The sequence below is a fragment of the Chiloscyllium plagiosum genome, chromosome 24 (genome assembly GCF_004010195.1).
Source record: "Chiloscyllium plagiosum isolate BGI_BamShark_2017 chromosome 24, ASM401019v2, whole genome shotgun sequence".
Taxonomy (NCBI): Eukaryota; Metazoa; Chordata; class Chondrichthyes; order Orectolobiformes; family Hemiscylliidae; genus Chiloscyllium; species Chiloscyllium plagiosum.
The window spans coordinates 36,054,130-36,068,905 of NC_057733.1; the positions used below are offsets into that span (position 1 = coordinate 36,054,130).

At 39.4% G+C, this 14,776-nt stretch overlaps 1 protein-coding gene across 2 annotated transcripts in view; it reads right to left on the minus strand.

Annotated features, from left to right (window-relative positions):
• Positions 1 to 14,776, minus strand: part of LOC122562174 (platelet-derived growth factor subunit A-like) — a 91,817-nt gene that overhangs the window by 25,241 nt on the left and 51,800 nt on the right. Inside the window, exons 3-4 of one of the 2 annotated variants that reach the window (XM_043714791.1) lie at positions 13,674 to 13,706; positions 1,860 to 2,006 (exon numbers count right to left, since the gene is read on the minus strand). In XM_043714791.1, coding sequence (XP_043570726.1) covers positions 1,860 to 2,006; positions 13,674 to 13,706 — 180 coding nt within the window. The remainder of the gene's footprint in view (positions 1 to 1,859; positions 2,007 to 13,673; positions 13,707 to 14,776) is intronic. The other variant, XM_043714792.1, reaches the window with a different exon arrangement.

The window sequence follows — 14,776 nt, forward strand, 5'->3', positions numbered from 1 at the left end:
TGTGGTTAAGCATTCAAATGAATTACAGCCCTTGAAATCCATCTGCCCTATTCATTATTCCATATATATTTAGTACACTGTTTTTAACTCAGTAGGTCATTTTGATAATGTAACATTTTCAACTATTACCATATTGTAGCTTCATATTTTCAGATATGAATTTATTTTAAATTACTCCCGTTAGCAAGTTTTAGCTTTAGTCATGTTAACTGGTATGACATTAGCTTTATAGCTTTTTTCTCAAACTAATACAGGATGAACCTTTACTGACATTCACTTGAATTTAACTTTGGTCTTTACCAGACCTGTGTAGGAAGTTGGTTAGGGTCTTTTTTTCTGGACAGGCTGTCAACTGTCCATAAAGACATACCCCAACAATGAGGTCCAAGGCATGCAGCAGCCCAGGCCATGCTGGTACTATTAAGTCCTTATATACAACCTACACATTTTGCCTGTATGGCATGTCAGAGTCCTCAAGGGTATGTCCCACCCCAGGTATGGAGTAGTATCAAGAGGGGTGATAGTTGAGCAAAGGAAGCATATCATTTACAAATGAAAGGGACTTAATATCTGACTAAGGCAGCTGCCAAGAATAGCTGAAAAGTAACCATTCTGGAAATGAGGAATAACAAGGTCCCATGTCTATTTTCAGGAAATAATGATCTCACCCAAGAAATACCCTGAAAATGCAATCAGTTATTGGAACTTGCTCTAATTAAACAAGTTATTTATGAAGTTTAGTTCACATTGCATTTATTCTGAATACTTAGAGTCTCAAAAATGGTGCATTATGCACATCACTGAAAAATTTAGTTTGCATCAGTCACACACGATCTGTGATCATTTATCAGCTTTGATAAATACTTGAAGCATATTGTCAATTTCAATTCAAATCTGATGCTTCCAATGTAACCTGGAGAGTATCAATGACCCAGGAAGTAGGAATGAGGAATCTGATGCCATGTAGAAGAGAAACATGTATGTGCAATATTGTCAAGCTCTCTCATCTCACCCTATTCTCCTAAAGAATGACCATACATTGCCATCCATATTGTTGCACCCATTACGCACATTGGTGTTCCAGTCAGAGTAACTTATCATTTATGTCTGAAAGATGATCCATTGATGAAGACAAAAGGGCTCATCCTTGTGATGTAGCAATTCTGGGACAATCATTAACTCCATCTAGTTGTGAGAAGAATGCTGACTATTAGATCATAGCCAGGATCACTAATTTGTCATTTAGTGGAAAAATGGCCATTCACAGAAAAATGAACAGAATGCAACTGCAAAAGCTAAATTAAAATTCCCTAGTTATATGCATTAAAGATGGAATTTGCTTTATCCAGTCAGTGGCTCTGCCTATTGCCCACTTGATTTTGCAGAAATATTTTTATTTCTGCTCTCCAAAGTCTGCTGCTCATTCCTCTTCAGGACTTTTTTTCTTGAGATTTGTACTCAAATATTCTTTGAGCGGACTCAGGAATGAGAAAAGTTCCTGGATGGTTATGGTAAACAATGAGCATAATGTTAAATTTCCACTTCTGGAATCAGAAACATGAAAGCTGATTCCTGAAGCCAAATCATTTTCTATCTTAGAGGAATCTTCACAAGTGAAAAAGTCTAGCTTCTGAACAAAATGTGTTAATTACGTGGAAGTATTTTGGATAATGTTTGTAATTGCAAGTATGTGTAAATGTTGAAAAGAAAGATAATGAGGTCTAAATATGCTTAAGTAACACCTAGTTTATTCTCACCCAACACCACTTGAGGAGCGAGGTGCTCTTATTGATAAGTAAGATCTCACTGTCAAAGAGGAAATGGAAGCTGAGCATGAACTGGTAGTAATGCTAGCAGACCTGCTATTTTTGATCTTGGTTGGCTCTGTGGTGATGGTTCTGGCGTTATTGCTAGGTGAAGCGGTGAGAGCGAGCGTCCTTCATTGCTTGCCTTTTGTCCAAGCTGTTCATTAGTACCTTTGTGTCTCCCCAGCCTAATTGGCACACCTTAAAAAAAACACAAAGCACAAAAACCCTGCTCAGTTCAACAAGGATGCAATGCCAAGTCCAAATTCACCATGAGACGTCACGTGGCTGTGAAAATTACTCAGCTGGCGGCATGATAGGCCTGGGCCTGCAGTCACTGTCGGCGATGAAGTCAGGAGATTCCAGAAATTGTTGAATTTGATGTAACTTGAATGAGCAATACCTTCAAGGAACCCTTTCATAAAGTAATATTCCACAAAAACTACAAAGGAATCAAAATAAGGAGGTCTTGTTTCAATGGGATTGTGTTCCTTATTTTTCTCAAAGCAATTGGCATAGCATCAGACTATGTAATTGGCACTTCAGCCATTGCATGTTGGATGACTCTCATCTGTTTTGGTGATTATTTAAGGACACTGAAATATATTTAGAGTCTGATATCTGCAGCTGATGGTACCAATTACTTGCGGGGCAACAAAAAGATGCCAATTGGATCAAAGGAGTGACATTTCTGACCATTTCCATCACTGCTTGAAGGTCTAAGGGAACTAGTGATGCAGTTGAAATATACAGTAGAAATATTAATGCACAGACACATGTGCACACTTTATGAAAAATTCTCTTGGCTATTTTAATTTAGATATTAAGCCACTCATTTTAAGTGTATTAATGCCTCTACCAAATTAAAGGACTTTTTAATGAGCCCATTAAATGCTTAACATCTAATATTCACATTGTATAATTTCAAGGGTCTATTGTTCACCAAGTGGAAAATCAGTGAAAACATTCCATCAACAGATCATGGCAGGAACAGAGAACATTATTGAAACCCTTTTTTAAAATCAGTTTCCCAAGTCATAAGAATATGTTTCAAATGATGGAATTCTGGCAATCCAGCAAATACAAAACTCTTCTTGATGAAGAATATATAAAGAGAAGTGACTTTATTTCATTTAATATTCAGCCATGAACTGAAATGAAAAAATTAGAGGTTGGGGAACATTTGTCACCAGTGATCATAATGTAATAAGGTTTAGCATGTGGCAAGATTATGATGAAGGGTAAATAAAATGATTAAGGCAGATTTCAAAATTGCTTTTGGCCCTGAAGGTCTAATTGTATGAAATTAGAAAGATAAAATCAAAATAAGGAGGTCTTGTTTCAATGGGATTGTGTTCCTTATTTTTCTCTTGATTGAAATGCCCTTCAAAATATTATAATCAAGGTAGATCCATATATAATAGCATTCATATGAAACAAAATTTTAAAAAACCAAAATAGTATTTCTTCGATGTTGAGTTGGCTTCAAGGTGGCATTCTTGACATTCTTTTTAGGAGAACTTCTAATCTGATACTGGAAACAAGAATATTATTAGTAAATCAGTGATGGTTGGCATGTCATCATAGCTCATTGGTGGAACCTTAACAGACAGGCTTGTTAATGGGACTGTGATTCTTCATACAACCAAATAACCCAGCATGTTAATGCATTTTAACTGGCAGGATGGTCCTAGTTCATCAAGTATTGAAATCAATGAATTGTGCCAACAAAGTACACAGTTTTAGTTGGGTTTCAGACCTACTTCAGATTTTTATCTCATTATGCATTCATGGCAAGGACTTCATATGTTGCCCATTCCAAATTGACAACAAGAAGGTGGTAGTGAGCCACTATCTTGAATGACTACAATTTTTAAGGTTGAAGGTATTCCTGCTGTGCTGTTAGATAGCATTGCTGAAGGATGTATTTCCAGTTCAGGATGATTTATGACTTGGCAGGGAACTGGCAGGGGCTGGTATTCATTAGCACCTGCTGGCATTGCTGTTCTATGTAATAGAAATTACTAATCTGAGAGATGCTATGAAAACCTTGGTTCCTGTCAACTTCCACATAAGTTTTCTGGGCAGTTAGCTGGACAGTTTCCCTACAGATGAAAGTATGTGTGCTCTATATCAAGCTTGAGTTGAGTGAATTTCTCCTTGTTTGTTTTCAAGACTCTGAAGTATAACGATAGATCTTTGCGTATTACAGATTTTTGATTAAACATTCAAGAGGCATAAGGCAAGCTACAAATTCACAGAGTATGCTTAAGCTTTTGTTGCATTTCACTGGATGTCTAGTGTTGTTAGACAAATAGTTAATATTGTTCCAAAAGTATTAAAAAGTCAAGAGGAATTTACAAAATTAATTTAAGACTGAAATTGTCAAGTCTATAACATAAGTCATTAAAGTCATTTTGAGGTTCCATTCTGTTAATCCAAATTCACAATATTTGATTTTCTACCCAGTCTTACTTTGCTGAAGCAATTGTTTTAAAGTACTTGGGTGTTGTCTGTTACACTTTTGTTTTTGCTGTTTTTATTCTCTGCCCATGGTATCTTTCACCTTCACTCTTTCCTTTTAATCATGTTTGTTCCATTCCTCCCACCAGCTGCTTTTCTGTAAGTGATTATTTTTTCCCTTTTAAGCAAGTCTCCAATTTGCTTTCTACTGTTTCTTCAGTAGTGTTGCTTATGGGAATATCAGGCAAGATTAGGCAAGGTGAGCAGCCTCCATGGAAAGAGCTAAGCAAGCTTGAGCAGGAAGCGTAGATCTAGCCCAAAAAAGGATTGAATGAGCAGGGGACAGAAAGAGGAAGAAGTGCAGTAAGCAATCAGCTTAAAAAAAAACCCCAAAGTATTTCAATATGGTGAAAGTGTTGTAAGCCTAATGCACAAACCTACCTTACTTTGACATGGATTTGTTATGTAACATGTTTTGATTCTGAACAGCATAAACACAAGAAACTGGTGCGTTGTGACAATTATATGATTGTAGGAAGAACAGCTTCAGAAAGCTTGAAGCTAATTCTTTGAATTAGTATGATTACGAGAATAAATTACATGCATTTTTTGAATTAGATTCAGAGGAACAACAACTTATTAAAGTCTTATATCCATGTGAGAGTTCAATGTGAATTGGCCATCAATCAAATAAGCTTAAGTACAAAGCTACCATCAGATAATGATCCATTGAATCATTTGCAGAGAAAAGAGCTACGCCTAGAGCTATAAAGAACTGAAGAAAAATGTCAATATAGTTTTCAAGAAAAACAAGTACTTAAGCACCCTAACTGGATACTTGGTGCATGATCTCTTCTTGAACTGATGGCAATTGTGTTGTTCATTGATCACCTTGTTAAGAATTTCTAGACTTTTCAAGGTGTCCAGGACACAATGTAGCAGCTGCCCAGAAATAAGGAAAGTGATGCAGCAAGTTGCATATTTGGATGCAATGTGGTCCACAAAAGGTGGTCATAGAATTCCTTCAATATGGAAGGAGGCCATTTGGCCCACCAAATCCACACCGATCCTCCAAAGAGCATCCCACCCAGACCCATCTTATCCCTGTAACCCTGCATTTCCCACGGCTAATCTGCCTAGACTGCACATCCCTGGACACGATGGGCAATTTAGCACCTAACCTGCACATCTTTAGACTGTGGGAGGAAACCCACGCAGACATGGGGAGAATGTGCAAACTCCATACAGACAGTCGTCCAAAGGAATCAAACCTGGGTCTGAGGCAACAGTGCTAACCACTAAGCTACTATTCCACCCCATCGAGGTGCAGAGAGTTTTGAAAATTACAGCAACTAAGGCACTTTAGAACACTTCTGGTTTTTACACAGTTGGCTTGCTTTTGTGCAGGGGATTTCTAAGAAGCACTGTGGACACTTGCTACAGTGACAAGTCAAGTTAGCCTGTCCTCATAATTGTTTATCATCCAGTAGTTACAGAAATAAGTAAAAATGTTAGGTTTCTTCATGGCATCCAAAGAATACTTAACAGTTCTTATTCATAAAGTCAACTTGCCGCCGCTAAGCTGTATCTGTGAGATGACTATTGTGTTAAATTAATTGAGCAAATCTTTGTCATTTTTATCATGGAAATACACACAGCAATATGAAAATAACAGACAGGAAAAGAATAAGCTGCTCAATTCACATGATGATAGCTCCTGCCCACATTCAGCAATGTCATCTCCTGGAACAGGCACATAAAGAGAAAAAAGTCAGGGGCAATAACAGGAATACACAGCAAGCCTGTTCGTATTTCAGAACAAAGAGAAAGCTGGCAGTATTTGTAAATAAACAAAATAGGAAGAGACACAAATTCTTTAAAAAATCTTGTTTGGGCAATCCACTGCAAGCCTCCACTGCTTTTAAACATCTTCAAAATAGCACTTCAACTGCGTGCATGACAGTAAATCTTCCTCAGCAACATATTTACAAAACACCCTATCATCTGATAATTCTATTTGTTATATTTCTTACATCAGACAATATCTTACATTTCACTTCCCAAATCCATGATGTTTTCATTGCAATGTATTATTAAAAAAATTGTAATTGCTTATTTTCAATGGCACATTTCCAAACTGCTGCACGATGCATAAGTACAGTGGGAAGCTGTATCATTTGTATCAACATGATTTATTCATGGTTTAACAAAACATCATATTAATGGGCATGTGAATGTGACTTACATTGATGCCTGTTGGAAGTACTCGCAATTCCACAAGCATCCAATCTGAAGATGAATAATGTACAGATCTGTTGCTGCAATTATCCCTGGTCCATTGTTTCACTCCTGGTCTTTTGCCAAGTTTCTCACTAGCTAATATCAGCTTGACTACTTCTGCTTGGTACAAGTTACATGGTTACCTGAAAACAGTTTAGCTGAGGAAGTGCTTTAAAATGACTTCTCAACCATATGTGCAGAGGGCTGGTATTTATAGGAAAGAGCTAATACTCAGAAGATCTTAGGTTGATGATGCCATCATAGAAAATTATGAATTTGGCTTCAATGAATCCAAAAGCCTTCAGGTTAGATACTGAAAGCATTACAACAGCTGCCTGATTATGTCTAAAACTCAACAACTTGCAGCAAGACTTTCAGAGAAGGGTATCTGCCAATGTTAGCTGATCTGACCTGCATATGACTCCAGAGCCACACCATGAACAATAAATGGAGGGGTAACAAATACAGATTCTGGAGTTACCAGCATCCTCAAAACAAATGCTTGTTGAACGGGGAACAACAAAACGCCTAGAATATTTCTCATCCATTGCAAATCACATTATTTCTGAGCAAGTACACTGGATAGGTTGGCCAGAAGTACTCTTGTCACTAATCTAAGTCAGTTTTATTGAACCTAAATGTAACATCACAACTTGTTCAGAACAGTTGCACATGCCTTTTGGCTTCACTAAGACATATTTAAGGAGTTTGTTATGCTTGAACTCATTGGAGAGGGGCCAATGGTTTAGCAGTAGGATTGCTGGTTTTCCTTGCCCAGATTGGTTTCATCAGAGATGAGCTCACAGCAAGGAGAAGAAATCAACTCCATTTGGTTGTTTTTTTGCTTCTTTGTCCTCACATTGTTCACATTCTTTATACAACATATAGTCATAGTCATAGAGATGTACAGCACAGAAACAGACCCTTTGGTCCAACTCGTCCATGCCGACCAGATATCCCAACCTAGCCTAGTCGCATTTGCCAGCACTTGGCCTATATCCCTCTACACCATTCCTATTCATATACCCATCCAGATGCCTTTTAAATGCTGCAATTGTACTAGTTTCCACCGCTTCCTCTGGTAGCTCATTCCATACATGCACAACCCTTTGCGTGAAAAAGTTCCCCCTTAAGATCCCTTTTATATCTTTCCCTTCTCACCCTAAACCTATGCCCTCTAGTTCTAGGCTCCCCCACTCCAGAGAAAAGACTTTGTCTATTTACCCTATCCATGCCCCTCATGATTTTGTAAACCTTTATAAGATCACCCCTCAGCCTTCAGGGCAAACAGCCTCAGCCTGCTCAGCCTCTCCCTATAGCTCAAATCCTCCAACCCTGACAACATCCTGGTAAATCTTTTCTGAACCTTTTCAAGTTTCACAACATCCTTCCGATAGAAAGGAGACCAGCAATATTCTAAAAGTGGCCTAACCAACGTCCTGTGTAGCCACAACATGACCTCCCGACTCCTATATTCAATGCTCTGACCAATAAAGAAAAGCATACCAAATGCCTTCTTCACTATTCTATCTACTTGTGATTCTACTCTCAAGGAGCTATGAACCTGCACTCCTAGGTCTCTTTGATCAGCAACACTCCCTAAGATTTTACCATTAAGTATATAAGCCCTGCTAAGATTTGCTTTCCCAAAATGCAGCACCTCGCATTTAGAGTCATAGAGTCATTATCTAAATTAAACTCCATCTGTCACACCTCAGGCCACTGGCCCATCTGATCAAGATCCTATTGTAGTCAGAGGTAGCCTTCTTCGCTGTTCACTACACCTCCAATTTTGGTGTCATCTGCAAACTTACTAACTATACCCCCTACGTTCATACCCAAATCATTTATATAAATGACGAAAAGTAGTGGACCCAGCATGGATCCTTGTGGCACTCCACTGGTCACAGGCCTCCAGTCTGAAAAACAACCCTTCACCACCATCCACTGTCTTCTACCTTTGATCCAGTTCTGTTTCCAAATGGCTAATTCCCTTGTATTCCATGAGATCTAACCTTGGGGAACCTTGTTGAATGCCTTATTGATATAGATCACGTCCACTGCTCTGCCCTCATCAATCCACTTTGTTACTTTTTGAAAAAATTCAATCAAGTTCATGAGACATGATTTCCCACACACAAACCAATCTTTACTATCCCTAATTAGTCCTTGCCTTTCCAACGCCATGTAAATCCTGCCCCTCAGGATTCCCTCCAACAACTTGCCCACCACCAACATCAAGCTCACCGGTCTATAGTTCCCTGGCTTGTCCTTACCACCTTTCTTAAGTAATGGTACCATGTTAGCCAACCTCCAGTCTCTGACACCTCACCTGTGACTATTGATGATACAAGTATCTCAGCAAGAGGCCTTCTGTCTTGAGTTAAACTTTTCAGACATCATTATATCCAAATGTTAAGAGATTAATTTTCCAAGAGATTATTTTGACAGTTCCTCTTTGTTGTGTAAACCCAATAAAACTGTTTATTCTGGGACCTCAGTGCAAGAAATTGTTATCATTTTTTCTTTTTATTATGGATACTCAATGATGACAACAATGCCATTTTTGAATATCTAGCTTCTTTAGTCAAGAGTGTGATGCTGGAAAAGCACAGGGGGTCAGGCAGCATCTGAGGAGCAGGAGAATTGAGGCTTCGGGCAAGAGCCCTTCATCAGGAATGATAGAGGGCTTATGTCCGAAACATTGATTCTCCTGCTCCTTGGATGCTGCCTGACCTGCTGTGCTTTCCCAGCACCACACTCTCGACTCTGATCTTCAGCATCTCCAGTCCTCACTTTTGTCTAACTTCTTTAACCTTGCACAGCCAAGCATGCATTCTGTAGCAGGAAGGACCACACAACAATGCTATTTAAAATTAAAGTGACATCACCTACTTAGAGATTAGTTGCTGCTTGATTTCTTTGAGCTATTACATCAATTCTGTCAGTGTTTTGTGTTTTTTAATTTATTTATTGAATTTGGGTGTTTTTAGGCTGGCCATCATTTATTGCCCATTCCTAATTATCCAGAGGATGTTAAAGATACAACAACAATGCTTTTGATATGGAGTCACATGGAGGCCAGACTAGGTAAGGATGGCCGATTTCCTTTCTAAAGAACATGAATGAACCAGATGAGTTTTTAATGACAATTTACAGTGGTTACGTGGTCACCATTAGGCTGGCGTTTAAAGGCAGATTTTATTGAAATTAAGTTTCAACATCTGCCATGGTGGGATTCGAACACTGGTCCCCAAAACATTAGCCTGTGTTTCTGGATTACTGATCCAGTGGCAGTGATATGGCTGCTAGTGGAGAATTTTCAGTAATATCAATGCTCCTCAATAAATGATTGACTCCTCAGTATTTATGACTGTGCAACATCTCACAGTCTTTCATCTACTGTATTATAACGGAGACCATAGAAGCTCTACATTTCGTGAAAGTTCACTATATTTCAAATCTCTTGTCAGAGAGCAGCACGCAGAGCAACCACAAGGTTTTCTCCAAGATTGCAAGATTCCCCGTTGTGCAGAAGGCACAAACTGCACACACATTATTTAACAGGCTTGGTGTACCAACATTGGAATGGTGTTCAGTTTGACCATAGAACAATCTATAGTCCTGGCAGTGATCATGACACCTTTGTTCTGAGGCAGTCTACTTTGCCAGCTGCGTTTGAATGCCTATGACAAAACCAGGAGTGGTGGCATGACTATAAAAGCTACCCACTGACCACAGGCCCTGGTGGACAACACATGCATGGGCAGCATGTATTTAATCAAAGTCATTCTGCCACACATGATTGAGTAAAACAATGGCGGTCAAAACAATGTAACCACTGCTCAAACTGCTTTGGATAAACTCTGCAGTAGATAGCAGCATGGATATACTCTTTGTGGTGGTCTGCTACACGCTGCAAAGATCAGTGTGATGAGGTGATGGACCTGGCCACCAGCTCTATCACAATAGGGCTGAGGCACAGGAAGAGGAGGAGGAAGTGGAAGGCAGAAAGAAACCTCAACATGCCTTTTCTGAATTCAATACCAGTGACCATCATCCCAATTCCCAATTCACCAATGGTCCCACACTTTACCTTCCCTCTGTCACTGACCATCACTGTTTCTCTTGACCACACAATGCAAATATAAATACCATCACAAATGGAACACTCCAAAGAAAATTTGTAAATGAAATGATAACTTAATGCACACAAATGTCAACTAATCACCTTTAGTAGCTCCCTTCCATTGTCTTTGCCTGAACTCATTACCTCTACGCTGCATCTAAAACATGGCGAAAATGAGGACTGCAGATGCTGGAGATTAGAGTCAAGAGAGTGGTACTGGAAAAGAGCAGCAGGTCAGTCAGCATCCAAGGAGCAAGAGAATCAACATTTCAGCCCAAAACGTCGATTCTCCTCCTTCTCAGATGCTGCCTGACCTGCTGTGCTTTTCCAGCACCACACTCGCGACTCTGCATCTAAAACATGACTGTAGAAGGTTGATGATATTTCCCTGGAGGAGATTGTGAATGGTCTTGGAATATTCTTGTGCAGCTATGAAACTAGAAGGCCTCATCTTGTACTGCACCAATGCCACTCTGTGTGTGCAATTGGTCATCACATTCAGCCAACAGTTGGTGGTTCAAGACCCTCAAGGTACAATGCTTTCACTATTGAAGGGTTCTTGTGCTGAAGTGGTCATGTGCCTAAATCTGAACCAGGAGGCTCAAGTTCCGTCTGCTTCAGATGTATATAATAACATGGTAGAAAGTGAGGACTGCAGATGCTGGAAATCAGAGTGGACAGTGTGCTGCTGGAAAAGCACAGCAGATCAGGCAGCATCCGAGAAGCAGGAGAATTAATGTTCCAGGCATAAGCCTTTGATTCCTGATGAAGGGCTTACGCCCGAAACGTCAATTCTCCAGCTCCTCAGATGCTACCTGACCTGCTGTGCTTCTCCAGCACCACACTCTCGACACATATATAATAACATCCCTGAACAGGTTGATTAGAAAATATCTGTACTGCCCCAACTTAGCATTGGCAACAGCAGCCTGGGTTGACTTATGGGAGCACAAGAGGTGCAGCACTGGTAGGACGACAAATGCTGTCGTCCTGAGAAAGAACAGAAGGTTCATGCTCAATGAATCGGTGCTAGTTCTCTGGGATGGCACTTCAGAAAGCCCCCACTGATTGTTTGCTGGATTGCTGTAACAACCTGGAAGCCCCTTTTCACATTATAATACTGGTGACAGTCTGGGCTTGCAGGCAGAAACCTGGCTTTGAAAGGCAGAGGTTGCATCATGGCTGGATCCTCAATGTGTGAATGGCATGGACCAGCTGTTCCAAGCTGGTGTGAGACTCCTCCATGAAACTTGACACTGACCACAGGTTTTCTGGAGGGTTTCCCAATGCACCAATCCTGACTGTGCATACCCATCAACATTCTTCTGTCCTATCTCAGTCCTATGCTATGAAGCTCGTATCCAATCTCATCTGCCAGCAAGCTGGCACATCGTCTGGCCACACAACCTGCAGATTCTGCCTTTAACTTATCCTCCCAATTATGCATTATGGCAACTTCTGAAATGGTGACTGATAGTATGAAGTCAAATGATGGTGTGACTCAACTATTGTCTTCTTCCTGCAGCCTTGCCACATTGCTTACACCATCAGTTTCAAAAACGAGGAAAGAGTTTGAGATGAGGTACAGATGAAGAGAAACATTAAATAAATAAGGTACTATCAACATCGATGGTTTCAGCACCATCACTGGCCACACAAATACAGCCATCTGGGTATTGGTCAGTACTGTTCTTTCCTTGGGGCTTTGGTATGCCAATCTTAAGTCAATTAGCTCCTGCTTTACCCAGTTATGTGTCAATCTGTCCTGAAAGAGAGGAGGATGTGTGTTGGTGAGTACACAACAATTGATTTTAGCTGAAATGCTTCCCATGGTTGAATGGCTGACAGTGTGTGAAAACAGTGAGATGGGGAGGTGAGACTTGAACAGTGCTAGATGTGTGAAGCACATGAATTTTTGTTCATATAAGCATATGAATGTCAAGATGGATGAAGATTGTTGACAGGTGAGTGAGATGGCTATTGCTATTCAGTAGCTTGTTTCTGAGGTTCATGATGCAGTTGGTCCTTGAAAGATGTATTCACTGACTGTGGCCACTTGTGTGAGGCCAGTGATCTTCTTTTGACACAAATTCCAGTCCTTGGTCCTTGGCTCCTTTCACTGGTCCCTCTATTTGTTTCGTACTGCTTTGTGAATGTTTACCTGGAGGGCATGCTGTGGTTGCAGGACACCTTTCTACATTCCTCCTCCTCCAGCAAGGCCCCCAGTGGTCATTCAATAAATTTTGGAACCCATTCTCTCCCATGCTGACCCTCAATGCTTCTCAGGTGAGATTCACTTTCTGCATGACTGCTCGCACATGCAAAAGTCCCAACACTCCTCCTATTTAAGAGACGTAAGCTACTTTAAAATTATAAATTGCCACATTTAATATTGCAATCTGCTGATGAGTCCGACCAAACTACAGCACAATTATACACGAAACTCATTGATATAAGAAGGCAACATGAATTTGGTATATTTCCTGCACTGTAATCAGTGGGTGCAGGCCAATTATTGTCATGGCCCTATCACGCATTTTTGCACCTTTAAAGTTGGCCACTTAGACTTTTTTTGTTGCTACTTTGTCTCTGCATAAGGATGAGTTTGCCTTCCATTGTTTACCTTTCCCCCTATTTCAGAAATTAATGTAATTATTAATATGATTTTTTTTGCTACTATGCCCAATACATCAAAGATGAAGGGTGGAATATCTGTCAACAGGCTCCCTAAGCTCTACCATCAATTTGCTAGTTGTAAAGTTATAGCTTGAAATTGACTGGATGCATGATGGAACTAACAGTAAAACAGTTCACATTACTTTCAATCCAAAACTTAGTGGCATTTTTAGATAGTAAAACAAACCACCATGTTAAATTTCAGTGCTGTGTTATATACTCTGTCTGCTTGACTGCACTGAATTGAAGCTTAAATATGGATAATGCAACTTAAACCTTACTACCCACTGCATTTAAAGAGTCAATCGAAGAGTACTTACCTATTTTATACATGGGTTTGAAGCCAGGAGAATCTATTGAAAGAAAATACATTTAAAAATTAGAGTGGAAATAATTGAGGAATATTTTTGAGATACTATCACTAGAATAAGTGCAATCTAGACATACATAAATGTCATTGCTAATTCATTGCAATGTAGCTTCAGTACACTCTGATAGTATCAATGTCATTATTCATTGTTGCCAGCTGCAAAAATGTAAGTAGAGGTATTATACATTCATAAAAGTGTACACTTCTGCATTTAGCAATGTGCATACACCATTAATATCAAAACAAAACAAACACCAGCATTTTAAAGACCACACTTAGTATTAATCATCTGAATAAACAGACATGCAATGCTGTTCATATAGTTCAATTTGTGCCTTGATGGATAAAATATTAGTGAACTTGTTAGAAAGCAGAAAGGAAACTAAAATGAAAATAACAGACATTTTCAAGTGATATATTACACAGAGGTCTAGAAAGTAGATTTGAGGGGATTGAATTAATATTTCAATGGAAAGCCTGTTACCTTGTCAAAGACTGGTGCAACTGTGGAATTTTAATGATTGAACAAGTTACACATTTAACCCCTTAGCAATGTCACAGCTCAGCTCTATTATTTAGATTTACTGCCCAATCTGTCATCCCTCACCAAAGTAGACAATTTCACAGCTGACATCAATTATTATTCACTAATATAATTTTAATGTCAATGTCTACAAGATTTAAATCACCGGGTATGATATTTCAGACAATCTCCAAAATCAATCAGCTTACTCACATGATAAGTTCTTTCTGGGAAACATGCTTGAATTTATAAAAATTGTATGTTGTTAAGAAAGGAACAATCACAATAGAGCTCCAGGCTCTGTCTCCTCAAACATGGACTGTTTGGTGGAACTAAGCCAAGAGTAAGGTTTAATGGTTCAAGGCTAGGTGATTATTTCTCTTTTTTTAGTTGCAAATGAGGGCTGGAATTCAGCCAAGTTGTTTCTTGCACTGCTGAAGGAGACAACAGAGATCTTGTGATGTAGATTTGGCAGTAAGTTTTCCTCTCATCCAAATTGAAAAATGCTATTTAACCCGCAAAGCATCTGC